Raw genomic sequence first — 18780 nt, forward strand, 5'->3', positions numbered from 1 at the left:
TAGAGCAGCTTCAGGCACAGTAGCCCACAAGTGGTGATGCAGTATATCAGTCATCCTACAAGTATTTACTGTGACAGCTCTGCCACTATATGTGGGGCTTAGCCCCTGATGGTCTGCTTTCCCGTTTGGAAGCATTATGAAGTCTGACATTCTTTCTTAGGGGCTGAAGTGAACTAATCATTCCCTGAGGGAACTATTTTTCTATTCACTTGTTGCCAATCTTGTGCCACCTCCACCCCCCCTTAATCCCTTCCCAAAACCCCCCCTGAAAAACCACAAATGCCCATGTGTGCCGGTGTGACTATTGATAGCTGAGGGAAGTGTGAACTGACAGCATGGGGAAAATGTTTTGATTCTTTAGAATTTAAACCAGAGATTCATGGCTCAAGGTAAAAATGTATGCTGTACAAAATGATAGGCTTTTTAGCCACCTGCTGTGATGGGAGTTGTATAAATAGCTAGATTGGGTTCATCCAGGAAAATGTATGCAGCAAAATTCCTCTATTTGCGGGGGAGTGCGCACAATGAAATGCTGACTACATTTTGTGAATGGACAAGTTTGCCTGTCCTTATGAGAATTCAAGAGCAGGTGGAAGTCCCTTAATTAAATGCTGCTTACTGGCTTAATGTATTTGGTTTGGTGGGAAAGGGCAGTGTCTAAAATGTGTATCTTGTTCTCCCAAAGTTAGTTTTAGCAAGTGTTAATTAAGTTCCCCAATGTTAGTAGATGTTTTAAAAGAGAAACTGAACAAGTGTTCTGAAGCATGGGGGAAGATTGATCAATGGTATATGTAGTGACCTGTCATTTGCACTGCCAAGAAAAAGTCTGTCTTTTTTGGTAAAATGTTTCCTTATGAAATCGCACTCTTCAATAATATGCTTAGATTCTAGTTTTAACCACCGAAATCTTCTTAAGGATTTTCTCTGTACAGTAATTCAGCCTTCGTACCAGAAAGACAAATATGAACTGCAATTAATGAGAATATTAATGTCTGCCACTATTTTAAATATTCTGTAGCATCATCCCTTTACCCAGGCATGCTCTTCCCACCCAGATCCCCATGTTCCTTAAGCTGTGGCTCTCCCATGTCTCCCTGCAGAGGGACTCTCCTATCTTCTCCTATCTCCTATTTTCGCTTCAACTCCCTTCCACCCGTCTTTATACGCATGTACATATGAACAACAATAAATATGAAGACTCATCAAATGTATAGCTGTATGTAATAGCTATTGGAAGATAAAATTAGGCATGTGTTTCTCATACTTTAGTTTCCTTTACACGTTACATTTTCTGTCTCTTAACTGTGAGTACGTATCTTTAGCCCCAAAACATGCACTCGGTCTGGTTTGCCAGTAAGAGACTATCTTCCAAGTATGAATCTCCTTTTTCAATTAAACTAGAGTGTACTCTGATGAAAAATAATTAAGTGTCTTTGAACTTCATCAGACCAACTATTCTAATAGTGCTTGAAATCCTGCTTTCCTGCTACAATGTTTAAAGGGACACTTGCAACTTGATCTTAAAAAAAAAAAAAAAAAAAATACAATTTTCTTGTAGAAGAATGTCCTGATTTTTAATTTTTTTTTTTAAACCCTTCTTAAGGGAACATTACTAAACTGCTTGGGTCCAACCTCAACCCTTTACCCCTTTCTCTCTATGCATGTGACTTTCAGTTGTCTCATCGACTTAAAGGCCAGAAGGAACCATCATGATCATCTAGTCTGACCCTCCTGAACAATGCAGGCCACAGAACCTCACCCACTCACGCCTGAAATAGACTCCTAACTGCTGGCTGAGTTACTGAAGTCTTCAAATCATGATTTAAAGACTTCAGGTTACAGAGAATCTGCCATTTACATTAGTTTAAAGCTGTGAGTGACCCATGCTGCAGAGGAAGGCGAAAAACCCCCAGGGTCTCTACCAGTCTGACCCAGGGGAAAATTTCTTCCTGACCCCAAATATGGCGATCAGTTAGACATGTAGTAACTCAGAGCTGTGTCCCATTACCAGCCACTGGACATATTTGCTACTAGCTGTTGCAGATTGGCTGCATGCCACTGTAGGCAGTCTTATCATACCATAACTTATCAAGCTCAGTCTTCAAGACAGTTTGATTGATTTATTGATTGATTGATTTGCCCCCCCCCCCCCCCCCCCCCCACTATTCACCTTGAAGGCTGTTGAAGAACTTCACTCCTTGTTAGAAACTGTCATCTAATTTCAAGACTAAACTTACCGATAACCAGTTTATATTAAATTTTTTTTCTTGTGTCAACATTGGCGCTTCACTTAAATACCAGGGAGGGAGAGGACTTATTTACCCTCTGATGTATTTATAGAGAGCAGTCATACCTCCCCTCAGCCTTCTTTTGGTTAGGCTAAACAAACCAAGCTCTTGGAGTCTCTTCTCATAAGGTAGGTTTTCTGTTCCTCTGATCATCCTAATAGTCCTTCTCTGCACCTGTTCCAGTTTGAGTTCATCTTTCTTAGACATGGGAGACCAGAATTGCGCACAATATTCCAGATGCGGTCTCACCAGTGCCTTGTATAATGATACTAACACTTCCCTTTCTCTACAGGATATGCCTTGACTGATGTATCCTAGCACTGCATTAGCCTTTTTCACGGCTGCATTGCACTGGCAGCTCAGTCATCCCGTATTCAACAAATATACCAAGGTCTTTCTCCTCTCTGTCACTTCCAACTGATATATCCCCAGATTATAGCAAAAATTCTTGTTAGTCCCTGAGTGCATGACTTTGCACTGTTAAATTTCATCCCATTTTTATTGCTCCAGTTTACAAACTCATCCAAATCTTGTATGATATCCTCTGTATTGGCAATACATCTCAACTTCATGTCATCTGCAAATTTCATTAAAACACTCCCACTTCTTGTGCCAAGTCATTAATAAACATATTAAATAAGACAGGTCCCAAGACTGATCCCTGAGGAACTCCACTAGTAACCTCTCTCCAGCCTCACAGTTCCTTTCAGTGTGACTTGTTGTCTCCTCCTCCTCAAAGGAGAGCAGGTTGGTCTGGCAGGGCCTACCTTTTGTAAAACCATATTGTATTTTGTCCCAATTACCATTAACCTCTACGTTCTTAACTGTTTTTTCTCTTTCAGAATTTGTTCCAAGACCTTACATGCAATTAAGATCAAACTAATAGGCATGTAGTTTCCCAGATCACTTTCTTCCTTTCTTAAAAATAGGGACTGTATTAGCAATTCTCCAGTCATAGGGTACAACCCCCAAGTTTACAGATTCATTAGAAATCCGTGCTATTGGGCTTGCAATTTCATGTGCCCGTTCCTTTAATATTTTTGGATGGAGATTATCTGGGCCCCCCCGATTTAGTCCTGTTAAGATGTAAATTTGACGTCCACCTCAGATGTGGCAATTTCTACTTCATTATCCTCATTTCCAGTAGCCACCCTGCCACTATAAGATCCTCATTTTCCTTATTAAAAACCGAGACCAAGTATTTGTTTAGGTGTTGGGGCATGCCTAGATTATCTTTTATCTCCACCCCATCCTCAGTGTTTAGTGGTCCAACTTCTTTGTTTTCTTTCTATTTATGTGGCTATAGAACCTGTTACTATTAGTTCTAATTGCCTTTGCAAGGTCCAGCTCTGCTTGGGTTTTGACAGTTCTCACTTTTTCCCTATGTTTTCTGACCTTTTAGGAGGGTAGCTTTCCTTGTAGGCTTTCTCTTAATCTGTTCGAGATGCTTGCTCATCCAGCTTGGTCTGCAACCCTTCTCTACCAATTTTTTCCCCTTGCTTGGGATGCAGGCTTCAGATAGTTTCTGCAATTTTGACTTGAAGTAATTGCAGGCGCCCTCCACATTCAGATCCTTGCATTCTTCAGACCAGTCCACTTCCCTAATTAATATCCTTAATTTTTTTAAAAGTTTGCTCTTTTGAAGTCAAGGCCCCTAGTTCAGATCTATTTTTGTTTATCCTTCCATTTAATTTAAACTGAATTAGCTCATGATCACTTGAACCAAGGTTGTCTCTTACAACCAGCTTTTCTGAGTTCCTCACTACTCACCAATGCCAAATCTAAAATGGCATCACCTCTTGTTGGTTCAGCAACTATTTGGTGAAGAAATCTGTCAGCTTATCACATCCAGGAAAATCTGGGTCCTACTATTATTAGTAGCACTTGTCCTCTAATCTGTATCTAGTTAGTTTCCCATAATCACACTTTCCAGTAGTATTTATTATTTAAAAATATTCAAGGTCTCTGTCCATACCCAAATTGGATCCTGGGGTATACTACAAACCCCCAGCATTACCCCACGGGAGAATGTGGGAACTTTTTTCCCCTAAGTGATCTTGACCCAAAGAGACTGTTTTATCCATTCCATCACTTCTAATTTCTTTAGTCTACGTCATCATTAATATACAATGCTACTCTACCGCCTTTACCTTTTATTTCTGTCTTTCCTGAACAACACATTCCCTTCAGTTCCCTTCATTACTCCAGTAATGACTATTATTCCTCCATGTTCTTGTTGTTCCTGTAATATCTGGTTTTACTTTCTGCACCAGTAGTTCTAGTTCCTCAATTTTGTTACCCAAGTATACAAACATTAGTTGTTTCTGCTTACCGTTGCCCAGAATCCTCACCCAATTGGGTACAGTCATTCTGCTGCCAGTTTTCTTTAATGGTTTTTGATTGGTTTGTATCTCGTAGATTAGTTCCAAATAAAGTCCAGGACTATGGGGGAAAAAATCTACCTGACTGTTAGCTTCAGTTCTGCTGCCTAGGGATAAACAGCCATTGTGGGCCTGGAAAAGAGCTTGCAGAGTAGTACATGACAGGAAGTCCTGCTGATCATCAACAAAACAGTGAAATTGACCATATATTTGTCAGCACTTTGTGTATAAAGACTGAAAAGGAGATCCTTTCCCCCCCTTCCCCCCTCCCCCACCTTTCAAAACAATTACAATAATTTTAGGTTAACTGCACCTGTTAGATTTTTAGATAAAAGGTGATGTATTTTTTTTCTAGCTTGACAGTAGTGTCCTGCTAATGAATTGGAATTGGTCTCCTTCCAGTGACTTCTGCTTACCAGGAACCAGACTGTTTCTAGAGTTAATGCAGAAAATCTAAAAAAGGTCCTAATGCTGTAAATAGCTCTCTGGATACTTTTTTCTGGTCCCCGCTAAGTAGTCTTTCTTTTACATTGCCACTCACTGAAAGATCAGAAGTCAGGTTTACCAGATGTGTATTTGTTTTTTCACTTCTTTTTTGGGCATCTTCTCACCAAGTATTCCCAAGTACTTGAGATCTCTCTCTCTCTCTCTCCCTCCCCCTTTGTGTTTCTTACACAAAGTCTTGGTTTGCTAGGTCTCCAAATTTCTAAACTTAAGTGTTCTCTCCTCCTTCCACCCCCACCTTTAGAGTTTTATAAATTAAAACTTTAGCTGTTTTCATGATATTAAAGTAATACAGTAGCTGTTGGGCCAAGACATTTTTTTTTCCCACCAGTTAGCTTTAGAGGTTGCTTTGAATAACTTTTTGTTAAGGTTGCAGTAGAGTGAATGCTCCTTTTCCAAGGGGGAGATTTTCCAAAAGTGCCTAAGGGATTTAGAAGCATGAGTTCCACTGATAGTCACTCGGACTTGTGCTCCTTTAATTCCTGGGAAAATTTCCCCCTTGGAATTTTAAGGAACGCAGAGTTCAGGTTGCAATCTTCAAACAGGGCTCCCATGCTATTTTAACTCTCCTCACATAGAAATGCTGGTTTCACATCTTCCCTTCTTTGCTTATGTAGCCCCCTTGGGGTTTAGAGAGCATGGCCCCTTTAAAACTTTCTCCCTGAGAGAGAGGGAGTGCTGGTTGTTCCAGTGGAGTGGAGAGAAGGAGAGCGACAGAGGTGTGTCAAGAAGAACAGGAGTACTTGTGGCACCTTAAAGACTAACACATTTATTAGAGCATAAGCTTTCGTGAGCTACAGCTCACTTCATCGGATGCATAGAATGGAACATATAGTAAATGAACACACACTCCTTCCTTCTTCCTCCTCAACTTAAGGTGTCAGTAGCTCCAAGCAAGAGAGGTACGGTATGCAGGCCCCCACATAAGCAGTCAAGAACTTGCCTAAAGCCTGGAGGGATCAAGCGGCTGACCGCAGATGCCCAAGGACAGGAGGAGCACTGTGCCAGGGAGGAATCACCCAAGAAAGACAAACCAGAGCTGGACCCAGTATATCTGTTGCTCAGAGCTGTATGGAGCTGAGAGTACTAGGGCTGGTAACTTTGCATTGGGAATAAGAAGGGAAGCTGTAGCTAGCGAAGTGGAAGGTTGTCACTCTGTGGATTTTCAGAGAGTGGCAGAAGTGGGCACCAGAGGGGTTTGTTGGGGAAAGTTTACTGGCATCAGAGATGACGAGGAGCATCTGAGATTCACTGCCAGATTGGAACTTTGCCCAAAACTCTTAGTGTAGACACATTGCTCAGTGTCTGTCCTTTCGTATTGTGGTACCACTGGGACTGTGGAACCTCGTGTTGGATGTAATCCTGTTTTACTGCTCCACCTTTATTCTCCCCCCCCCCTTGTTTTTTTTCCCCTTCGTTCACCCCTCTGTAAATAAATATTTCCCCTTCCTATATTCTTTGTACTATTCCGGTGTGTATGTTTACTCCCGGGGGTTTGGAACAGGTGCCTTTGGGGTGGAAAGGAGTTTCCTTGCTGCATTCCTGGACAAACCTTTTCTTGGCCAAAACTGCCTGCAGAGGGGATTCTATCTTGGCCCCGAGGGCATTAAATTTACTCATAGTATTTCGTATGGACATATCTGACTATAATACGCTGAGATGCTTTGATGCCATACCAACCTTTGCTCTTTTCGTGCAAGGTACCCAGTTTTATAACCTGGACGTATGAAGCTTTTATGTAGAGTGATTTTGGGAGAATTACCTGCCACATGAAATCATAGGGCCTGATCTTGCAAGCTGCTGATCATTGTCTGAAAGGTTTGTGCACCTTGCAAGATCAGATTCTGAATGAGAAGTTGGGCATGATTCCGTTGAGAACTTACAAACCTCTTGTGTGTTCCGTGTGTGAATGGGCAGTGTGGTGGCATATTAAATTAAATGTTGATAAAAGCAAATTAATGCACACTGAAGGAAAAAACTTAAATTGTATACTTTACAGGGTTCCAGCTTAAGTTTATTAATTCAGGAAAGCAACCTGGGCTTAGGTAACTCAGTGAAGACTTCTGCTCAGGATGCAGCTGTGGTCAAAAACAAAGTATTGATACACAAGTAATGGGATGGTGAATAATATGGAGACTGTTATAATTATTTTGTGTAAATTCCTCCATCTTATTTTAAAAGGTTTAATAGCATTATTAGAGCCTTCCTGTGGGGCCCTGGTCAACACCCAGGATTATTGGTTGTTGTGTTTTGTTTATTAAAAAAAAAAATAAAAATAAAAAAAAATAACCAACCTCCAATTCCCTGTATGCAAGGGGTGAGGCGGGTGGGTTGGGCTCCCAAACCTACATAATTACTATTATGCTTTTATCAGGTCACAGATAACGTGGTAGAACCAATTTGACAACATCTTTTTATCTATGTGGGTGGAAACTGAATGTGCATTAATGCATCCAATTTCCCCAGTGGGTCTCTGCAGTTCTTTTTGCCCAATGGAGGAAAATAAGGTGCCTTCAGTGGAGGCTGGTACACAGATCTGGGCTATCCTAACTAAGAGGGATCAATTTCATCCTTGCTGTCAAAAACACCTATTTGAGGCAACTCAGAGTTGCAAATTGGGAACAGAATTATAATTTGGAAGAATTGGTTGGGCAGAAGCATCCTTTGGATTTCCCAGATAATCAGTCATTGTTGAGGGCTGTCCCTTTCCTAATGCTAAAGCAATGTTATGACCTGCTACCCTCAGTGGAGTGGCAGTAGTTACAACTAAGACGCTTGCTGAAATATCAGTTTGGCCCAGAGACCTCAGAACTAGTGGGTACCTTAGAAATGCTTCATAAACTCCCCAGGCCCATGTCCACTGTGTGTATTTTGTTAATGAAGAGAAATTCCATTGGTTTAGAGTTTTGTGAAAGTGCAGGAAGGAGATTTGAGTCCTTAAAAGAATCTAGGTGGCAGAGCATATTATTAATGTTAAAAATGCCTCTGTCTCAGGCTTTGCTTGATGCAACAAACAATTTTACTCAAAATGTATTGTATGCCACAGAGGTTACACAAGATAAAGGCCATATCCTCTTTGTTGGCACTGTAACAAAGAAAAAGGAACCTTGATGCTTATCCTGTGGGATTGTCCAACGGTCAGGCAGCAGTGGATAGAGGTGGACATGAATTGGTGCTTGGTTTCAGCTGCAAAATCTCTGCTGAAAATTATATCCTAGGTTGTGTACCTGCTATGCTGGGTTTAACCCCATGACAGACTTTGGTCCTTGGGTGTGGCAATGATCACTAAGCACATAATTTTACAAAAGGTTCTGTAGGGGAATGTGCTTTTAGTAGTTGGACTTCAGCTCCTCTTCCTCCCCAGCCTCTTTGTTCTCTTCCTCATGTCCCCCTACTTGTTTCTTACCCTTCTACATTCCAGTGTGGCTGCTGTTTTCTCTTCCTCCTCAATGCCTAGGTGCCAGTCTCTCTTGTGTGCTGAATAATCTTGGAAGCTATTGTTTCAATACTGGTGCCTGCCAGCGCAGTGAATCCCCCACTACTGGAAGGAGCAGGTGCAGAGAAAGTCTTATCCTCCTATAGCCCTTGGATTGAGCATACTCATTTGCTTTGTGGGTTGTCTCATGTGCAGTTCATTCCTCACATAAGTGCTGTGAGGGGACAGTGCATGCTTAGTACAGGTGGAACTTTTGGAGAATGTAGCTAACAAGTCTCTGAGCATGTGCTATTCCTAGGGGAATTCTTCATTTAAAAAAAAAAAAATTCTGCGCACAACATTTAAAATTCTGCAAACTTTATTTGTCAAAATCACACTACATAATCACGCCAGTTTGAATTATTTTGGTAATTTATTTCAAAATGCCTGTCAGCAAGAATGTCTGCAACAATACAGAGAAACGCAAAATTTCCCCCAGGAGTAGAGAGTTAAAGAAACCCCTGTGACAAGCCAGTTCCTGTTTTCTGTCTACCCCTCCGAGCCCAGCCGGGGGGGCCAGAGACCCACAACCGCTCCTCCCCATAGCCCAGTTGCAGGGCCAGCCCAGACGCACACACCCTGCCCTGCTCCATGCCTCAGAGCTCAGGGATCCAGAGGGAGAAACAGCCTGATGCTCGATCCCAGGCTTGCACGGAGTTTCCTGCGCGTGCGCGGCCCTCTCCTTTCAAGGCATGTGGGGAACTGCAGCTGCTGGTAACTCTCTAGCTCCTTCCTCCTCCCCCCGGCAGTGTCTTCTGTGTGTGAGCTGGGCTCTAAGTCCAGTGGCCCCTAATGGCAGCCAGCAGCACTGAAGCCCTCTGTGGGGGGGAAAGGAAATTTTGCATGCACAATGTTAATTTCTGCAACATTCTACGTTGCACAGTGGCACAGAATTCCCCCAGGAGTAATGTGCAAACTAATTTTCAGAAACTTGCTTATAACTTGAACAGACATGGGAAAACTTTCACTGGGATGGTAAAAGGCACAACCCTTACACCAGAGCAGTTCCCTCTTAACGAATTTCAAATCCCTACTCCAAAATATGGAAATGTAAGAGCTTCAAATAGGTGTACTAAATTTTTTACACAAGCAAATGTATTTTCCCTAACCCCATTCTGAGAAACCACTGAAACTTTAAAATAAATAAATCAAGCCTCTGGTGCAGGTACCTAGCATCAAAAACTTCAGTCCATATTTTTTTTTATAAGCAACTGATAACAGGGTCTATAACGAGAAGTGTCCAGCAACCTTAACTATGGGTGGCTCCGCTGCGACCCTGCTCCTGGCCCTGGCTCAGGGGTAAGGGGAGGCGTGAGATCAAAAATTTGGGGACCGCTGGGCTAAGGTTTCATTGAGGTTTGCATGTAAAGCAGGACTAAAATCCCTCCCTTCGTGCTTTGAGTCCTTACAAACTTTCATTCTTTTACTAATTTCACTTCTGTCAAACAGTGCTCTGGGTATGACTATGGGATTTTTTTTTTTGTCCAGTAACACACTGATCTGTTTCTAATTACTGTAATTTTAAACTTGTGTGCTACAATAGCAAATTGTGGGCATGTGTGTTTATAAATAAGATCATCTCATCTTTCAGGAGACTTGTTAAGAGGCAGACAACTGTGTTTATTACCTTCAGTAGTTAGGCAAGACAAGAATTTGTCTCTTTAAGAATAAAAGGCATAGATTTGCCTTTGGCATTAAGCAACCTTTCAGGGTGTTATGCTATATTGTAATCTTTGTTCCATGCATAGAATATCAAATGAACCACTAAACTGGGGGCTGCTGAAGCACTTGCAGAGCTGCGTTGTGGCTTTTCCCTATAGTGATACTGGAGAACTCATTCCTATAAGGCTACCTAGGGTGACTAGCGAGATACAAGGGATCACAGACCATGGTTGTGGAGCAGCTTTGTGAGAAGGACAGGCTAATGAAAAGGCAAGGTTAGCAGAAAGGATGGGAGGAATTCTATAGTTCTCATCTATATGGAGAATATACAACAAAGTGTGTACCGTGATTTGAGCATGTAAAGTGTTATGAAAGCGCTTGTTAGTGGAGCATAAACACAGCCTTGATTTCCCCAGTCTTCTAGTTGACACTTGCTAATGTAGATTTTTGTTGTTGGTTGGTTGTTTTTTGTCTAGTAAAATGGCTCCTTGAAAAACCACATCAGCATAGCAGCTACTTCTGTTTCCAGTTGAGTTGACTGGTATTTGTGTCTCTGGTTAGAATATTCTGTATATTTTCTTTACTAAAATAAATAAAAATACTACATGATTTTGAGCTTGCCCTTGCTTTCAGTTAGGGACGTGCTTAACTAGAATAACAGTTAGGGACATGCTTTACAAAAGATAGTCCATTAATGAGACATGACCACAGGAAGCTATTTATTGAATGTTTTCTTGTTACTTTTGGGTTTTTTGGTAGGAAGGTAGTGCTCCTGTTTACCCAGTAAAACAGCATTTTTTGTCAATTTGTCTTAGTTTCTTGCTTAGTAAACGCAGGATCTAGTTTTTACAGAGAGCACGTTCTAGAAATTTGTTCTGAAATGTTTTCTTCCTCTTCTGACCTGTGCCTTCAACCCTTCTGCTTAGGAAAGGTTAGGTCCGGGAGTCAGACTGCATACACTGGCTCCCTCGAGGAAGCACTATAACCCTCAGCCATTTGCTCGGTTCTTCCTGCCTCCTGCCTAGCAGGACTACAGTAGGAGGAAGAGTAGGGGTTTTAGGAGACCTCCGCCCTTGTCCTTGTCTGCGTCCATGCCTGCTTCCTGCTCCCCCAGACACTTGGCGGGGTCCAAGCAGGCCTTTTGATGGGATGCCTGGGCAATTTACTAGGCTGAAGTATGGATCCAGATTCCCCAGTTTTTGTGGACTGTGTATCCCCACTTCTATCCAGCGTGGGCCCACATTACCTCGGGCTCCTCCCTGCATCCCCATGACTCCCACCCGCAGCAATCAGCTCTTTCACGGTGATCAGGAGGCTTGGGGGGAAGGGGAGAAGAGCGAGGATGTGGTGTGCTCAGGGGGAGGGGGTGGAGCAGGGGTGGGAAGAAGCGAGGTGGGGGTGGGACCTTGAGGAAAGGGGTGGAGCGGGGGCAGGCCTGGGCAGAGCTGGAGGTTGAGCATCCCCCTGCACTTTGGAAAGAACAGCAAGAGAAGCAGCTGGATGATCCACCCTCATTCACCCCGACTCCACCACCTCAGCCAAGCTTCACAATAATCATTACTGAGTACAGTATTAAATTTGTTTGTTTTAAACTTATTCTGTATGTGTACTGTGATACAGGAGGGCCAGGGAGCAGTGGGAGAGTGCTAGATATATAAACTCAAGGCTAATTAAGGCGTTGTTCCCTGTAGACTAGGGAAGGTGGCTGCAGGTTAATTGGAGCACCTGCAGTCAATTAAGGCCCTGTTAGGAACCTAATAAAACCCCCTGCTTCAGGCAGAGGAGGAGGAGGAAGGAGAAAGGACTGGAGCTTGGAGGCGTGTTGAGAGATTTGGAAGACCTGAGAATTGGAGTAAGGGAGACTCTGCCCAGCAGGACAGGGAGACTCCCTTCCCCCCAGCATCTAAGGGCCAAGGGTAACCCCACCTAAGGGGGATGAGGGTAAGAAACCTACAGGGATTGAGAGGGGCTGGGACTCAGAGCGAAGAGCAAACCCAGACCTCCTCCCCCGCTTCCTTCCTCTACCACCTTCCCAGGCTAGTAGCAGGGCCCTCGGCACCCAAGAGCAGGGGCAAAGGGTGGCATCTGAGCTCCCCACCAAGAAAAGCGCAGGACCCACCAAACTAAAATCGGCCATCTTGCCACAGTACATAATGTCTTTTATCTTGTGGGGAAAAAAAATTAGAACCTAACCCTCCCTATTTACATTAATTCTTATAGGGAAATTGGATTCACTTTAAGTGAAACGATATTAAGTCACATTTTTCAAGAACATAACTACAACGTTAAGAGAGGAGTTACTGTGCTTGAAAACTGTTATGTCCCCTCTCTTTTCTTCTCCAGGTAAACCAAAGCAATTTTTTCAATTTTCCCTGTTAGGTCCTGTTTTCTAGACCTTTAATCATTTTTATTGCTCTTCTCTGGACTTTCTCAGATTTATCCACATCTTTCCTGAAATGTGGCACCCAGAACTGTATACCGTACTCTAGTTGAGGCTTAATCAGCACGGACTAGAACAGAAGAATTACTTCTCGTGTCTTCCTTACAACACTCCTGCTAATACCATGTGTACTACCAGTTTGCAGTGCTCCCGTTTGGCCTGTCAGCGGGTGTTCACAAAGTGCATGGCAGGCGTTGCGGCCTTCCTGAGGAAACAAGGGGTTCAGGTCCACCCATACTGCAATGACCGGCTGATCAGAGGTCGGACCAAAGCCCAGGTAGAGACAGATGTAAAGTTAATACAGTCAACTTTCCAGGACTTAGGCCTGTTAATAAATACCCAGAAGTCTACCCTCTCCCCAGTTCAAAGGGTAGAATTTATTGGGGCAATCCTTGACTCAGTCCAAGCCAGAGTTTTCCTCCCAGAAGCCCAGTTCTAACTGAAAGGGGCACTTGCAGAGAGCCTCAGGAACCACCCCATCACTGCCTAAAGCTCGTGGGCCATATGGCATCATGCATCTATGTTGTCTAACATGCAAGACTATGGCTCAGATCTCTTCAGGCTTGGTTGGCGTTGGTATATGCAGTGGGCTGGCACCACTTGGACACAGTAGTCACGCTTCCCCCATCAGTGATCGCTTCCTTTGGTGGCTGGACCCGTTGGCAGTGTGTGATGGAGTCCCTTTCTTGAGACCCCATCCGTCAGGGTGTCTTGTCACAGATGCTTCAGTGATGGGCTGGGGAGCTCATTTAGGGCCCCTCAGAACTCAATACCTCTGGTCTCCAGAGGAGCTCGTGCTACACATCTATGTCAGGGAGCTCAGGGTGGTTCGCCTAGCCTGCCAGGCATTTCAAAACCACTTGAAGGGCAAGTGTGTATCAGTCCTCACAGACAACAGCAATGTTTTATATAAGCAGGCAGTGGGGGCACAGGGCACTGCTTGTGGGAATTCTGCATAGCCCACTCGATCCACCTGAAGGCCTTCTTCTATCTGCTGGGGTCACAGAACAAGCTAGCGGATCACCTCAGCAGATCCTTCTCCAGCCACCATAAATGGTCCAGACGTTGTGAAACGACCCTTCGAGAAGTGGGGGACTCCCCCACATAAATCTGTTTGTGATGCGGCACAACAGGAAGTGTCTTCAGTTCTGCTCCTTCCTGGGCCACAGCCCAGGATCACGCAGTGTTTGGTGGTGGCTGACAGGACACCCCATTTGAACCACTGGCAATGTGGTTCTCTGCTGTACCTATCCTTGATTAGTAGTGTAGTAGTGGCCACTACTTCTGTCAGAAGGGTCTGAGAAATCCTAGCTCTTGCGTCGGAGCTGCCTCGTACAGTCATCTTCAAGATCAAGATTCTATTGTGACCACATCCAGTAACCAGGATATCTTCCTTCTGGTCTTCTATCCGAAGTCACATGCCAATAGAGAGGAACAGAGACTCCATTCGCTGGATGTCAGATGTGCACTAGCCTTCTGTATAGAAAGGACTAAATCATTTTGAAAATCTACACAGCTTTTTGTGGTCATTGCAGACAGGATGAAAGGCCTTTCAGTCTCTGCCAGAGAATCTCATTGTGGATCACTTCCTGTATCCTCACATGCTACGACGCCGCAAAGGTCCTCCTGCCCTAATGGTGCATTCTGCCAGGGCTCAAGCATCTTCGGCTGCATTCGTAGCTCAAGTTCCTATCCAGGACATCTGTAGAACGGAATGCGGTAGTCAGTCCATACCTTGGCATCTCATTATGCCATCACCCAGCATACTGGACACGACGTGGGTTTTGGCTGAGCGGTATTACAATCAGCATGCCAATGAACTCTGAACCTTCCACCGCCGCAACTGTCTGGGAGTCACCTACGTTGGAATGGACATGAGCAAACACTCAAATTTAAAAACGGTTAGTAAACTTCCATAACTGTTCTTCGAGATGTGGTGCGCATGTCCATTCCAACCCCCCTGCCCTGCCACCAGCCCGTCTGGCGGAGTTAGCCGGCAAGAAGAAACTGAGGAGGTGACAGGTCGGTGGGCACCTTTATACTGATGCCATGGGGGCACCAGAGCCGACCTGACAGATACCACTGAGGGGAAAAACTTTTTGGTGGCGGTGCTTGGGGTGAGTACACACCTATATTGAAATGGACATGAGCAACACATCTAGAAGAACAGTTACGGAAGCTTAGTAACTGGTTTTGTGTGCGTGAGGTAAATGGGTGAGGAGGGGGACTAGATATTAAGGGCTTGTCTACATCATGGGGTAATGTGCACTACGGGGGTGTGACTTCTAAAGCACACTCTCATCTGTTGCACATAACTGATCCGTGTAGATCCTGCTGGGGCTCATTAAAAGTTTTGTAGCATGTTTTAACTTAGTATTGTTTCAAACTGTTAACAGTACTACATTAAAAGTACACTAGGGAACTTTAATGCATAACAGCAGGGTCTACAAAGACCAGTTAGTGGATGGCACACATTAGTGTGCTTTAGAAATCACACCAGTAGTGTCATTGCTGCTCTGTACAGACAAGTTATGATAGCTGTGTTGTAGGATATGGATATTGAGTAGCCAATTAGAATTCAGCATATGCTTAACCTAAGAAATAAGGAGAACATCCTTTTATTTGTAAGTACTCCATTTCCATACAGATTTCAATAACTATATGAAATTGCCTTTTTAAAGTTACATGAGGACACTGGATTTGTTTAAGACATACCTGAATATTTATATTAAATTATATTATATTTTAAAAGTAATTGTGTCCTGTAAATGTCACAATAAGTTGGGCAATAATAAACATTCCCAACTTCCTGTCTTATTGATAAGTTTCATCTTCAGGATTCTAGATTGTCATATAATCATGTATTTAAAGTCTCTGCTTTGTATCAGGACCATATTGAAATTATTTGACTCACATGCAGCTACTGTACTATCTTCAGATTAGCTTGCATCTTAAATGTGCATAGAGGCTACATGTGCAAGTGACTTTGAGGTCTCTTTTTCTACAGACTTCATATTTTAGGATCTAAAGTGATTTCTGGTAAACTTGCAGTCCTTTGGGATGACTCAGGCAATTCCTTGGAATCACTACTCCAAAGATCTGGCCAATGAGGGGGAATTTTAAGACTGCTCCAAAATACATACAACTCAAGGAAAGCTAGATTTCCAGACACTGTTCCCTTTTGAAAGAGGTCCATTCTTTGCTAAATCTGTTTGGCACAGTGACAGCATTGAGGACAAATGCTGAAAATAATTTAACTGAATTAATAAGTAAATTCTCCTACTTGCACCAGGTCTTGTAGTGGCAAAGAACTGTAAGGTGATTAATATTCAATACATATTTTTGTTCTCTGAGCAAGAGCTTTTAACTGTTGGAAGAGACTGTTTGGTCAAAGGTGAAAAACCAGGTTTGTGGCTGATGGACAGAACTATAGATGGCTGTGTAACAATGGTAAGACCTCTGAAAGAAAAGCTAGGTTACAGGATTTCTGTAACTATGGAAGAAAACTGTGTACCGAGGAAACTTTGGTCAGGTGTTGGGTTCCTTGTGATTTAGAGCAGGGGTAGTTCATTAATTTTTTGTCAAGGTCTAAATTTCTTGGTCAAAGTATAGTGAAGGTCCAGACTCCAGAGAAAGTAATGATAGATAAAAATATTTCCGCGTCCGTTCAAAAGTGTCTGGTGGTGCAGATTTGGCCCACGGTTTGCCTATTGACTACCCCTGCTTTAGAGCCTCTATATGCCTAACAATTACATTTGATTGATTGGCCACTAGTGATACCTCTACTGTAAATCTATTTTGGTGTCTGAAGCAGAGTACTTAATATTGCTGAGCACAGACCATGTGGTTGGTGCAGTGCAACAAAGGGAAAAAAAATAGTCCAGGTCACAAGGGACTTAGGTTCTAAAAATATAGATGACACAACTCACATATATAATGGATGATAAGATGAACTCACGTTAAAGCCGTGCTGTGAGAATACTAACTTCTCTAATAGCGCTTTCACTTCTAGTACTAGTAATCACTCTGTTTTGATATGGAGTCTTCTGTGGTTTTAGTTTCAGCCAGTACTTACAAGGTGGTGGTGTGTAAAGCACTGCCTCATATAACATTAAACTGTGTCTTCTCAAATATTTAAGCCAGTAACTGCTCTTTTTTAATATATTGTTGAGTTTTTCCGGGACTCTTCAGAAGTGTGCCATGTTAGTATTTCTTAAAAACTTCTTTTTCCTGAGTCGTCTTCCACAGTAAAGATGGAAGTCACGTGGGTTTGAATTGGAATAAAATACTTTGTTTTATTTATTATATTACACTGCTTAGAAAAATTGGGTGTGTCAACAGATTTCAGTTTCCCTGCAGTGTTCTTGCTCCAGCATAGGGAATCTTCAGAGCTAGTTGTTGTCAGTATGCTTCTAATCAACAATGGTATAGCTAGGGCAAGCTTTATTAACGTGTCTGGGGCCAGTGATTTAATTGGTTATAAATTACTTCTCCAAAGTTTTACTTTAGTTAGTAATTAGCTACTAAAGGTTACTTGAGGAATCTTACAACAGAAGTCTTCTGTAAACTGAGTGCTCGAATATAAGGACATTAGGTGGTGGAGACTATGGGGTCTGTCATAGTTTATTTTTGTTAAGATTCTGTTTAGTATGCGCTCCTTCATGTATAAAATAAGCTGCTATCTCTGCCCCAGATTACCGTCAGCCTATCTTAATAAGACAGACATGATTGTGTTCCTTTTAAAATAATTAACAAACGTATGCTTGTATAATAATGAAATTGTCTGCCTGAATGATTTAAAATGGAGTTCTAATAACTAGACCCAGTTTAAACATATTTTAAAGTTTGCTAGATCACGTGCTTTAGAAAAAAATTGGTTACGCTTTTTCCGGTAGGCCCATGGTTAGAAATGCTCAGATTCCTTTTACAATGAGTTCGCAAAAAAATCAAGTTTAGCTGTACCGTCCCACACAGCTTTCAAAATCTGTTTCACACTGAGGGTGCAGGCCAATAAAATGCTGAAGAGGATTCTAAACCAATCTTAAAATGGCTAATGCCATCAGATTGAAGAGAGGATAAAAGGAGCTGTGAATCTGAAACCTCTAATTACTGTTTTTATCTGACATTATCTCAGTGGTACCAAGAGATAATCCATCAGAGATAATTTTCCCTTCTGTTGATTTTTTGCCCATTAGATCATTTTTGGCTTACAGGGTTTCTTCGTTTTGTTGAGCATGATCAGCCATGACATCCACCTGAGGCCAGTTTCTTTGAAACAAGCCATGGTAACTGTTTTTGCTCATTGTATAAATATGTTCATAGTTTACCAGTGCATTTGTTAACTTCTGTCTAATGCAAACTGTAAATGTGCCCTTCACTTAAACCACTCTGCTAAGTTGTGTGTACCTACCTTTTTGAAGAGGCAAACTAGAGGAGGCAGTCTCTGGAGGTTATTCCATTAAAATAACATTGTGTTTGGTTTTAAGAAACTTAATTCCTTTTTTAAACCATATCAGTGCTAAAAGAACTTAGTGATTGCTCAGTGTTTGTGATTTTTTTAGAAAGCATGTATTGCATTATATGGCTTGCTTGTACTGAATAATACCAAAACAGGATTGTATGGTTGCTGTCATAAGACACATAGAATCTTGAATATAGTATTGAGCATTGTAAAGTCTTCAGTTTAATTTATCTTTAATCCTTAAGATACTGTCTAGCTTCAGTGTCTTAAACACTAAGGACTAGGGTGACCAGATAGCAAGTGTGAAAAATAGGAACCGGGGGTGGGGGGTAATAGGTGTTTACATAAGAAAAAGCCCCAAATATCGGGACTGTCCCTATAAAATCGGGACATCTGGTCACCCTCCGAAGGACAGACCAGTGTCTGGAGGGTGTTGGGAAGGTTGGGGAGGCTGAGATAGGAGAAGAGTGTCTGTGGCCACCGAGGCAGTGGTTAGTAGGGACTTTTGCCTAGGGTTCTGAGTGAGCCTACTTCACTTCTGCTGGGAATGATTACCTGCACTCTGCCTC

The 18780-nt window shown here is 42.6% G+C and overlaps 1 protein-coding gene across 10 annotated transcripts in view; it reads left to right on the forward strand.

The window, feature by feature from the left end:
• JADE3 (jade family PHD finger 3) overlaps window positions 1-18780 on the forward strand; it is a 105832-nt gene that overhangs the window by 64018 nt on the left and 23034 nt on the right. For 7 of the 10 annotated variants that reach the window (XM_043537713.1, XM_037899011.2, XM_037899031.2 and 4 more), the window contains one exon: window positions 17946-18035. The exons of 2 other annotated variants lie outside the window; for them this stretch is intronic. In XM_043537713.1, the coding sequence (XP_043393648.1) occupies window positions 17946-18035 (90 nt within the window). The remainder of the gene's footprint in view (window positions 1-17945; window positions 18036-18780) is intronic. One more of the 10 variants, XM_037899041.2, reaches the window with a different exon arrangement.

Source organism: Chelonia mydas, chromosome 1, assembly GCF_015237465.2.
Source record: "Chelonia mydas isolate rCheMyd1 chromosome 1, rCheMyd1.pri.v2, whole genome shotgun sequence".
Taxonomy (NCBI): domain Eukaryota; kingdom Metazoa; phylum Chordata; order Testudines; family Cheloniidae; genus Chelonia; species Chelonia mydas.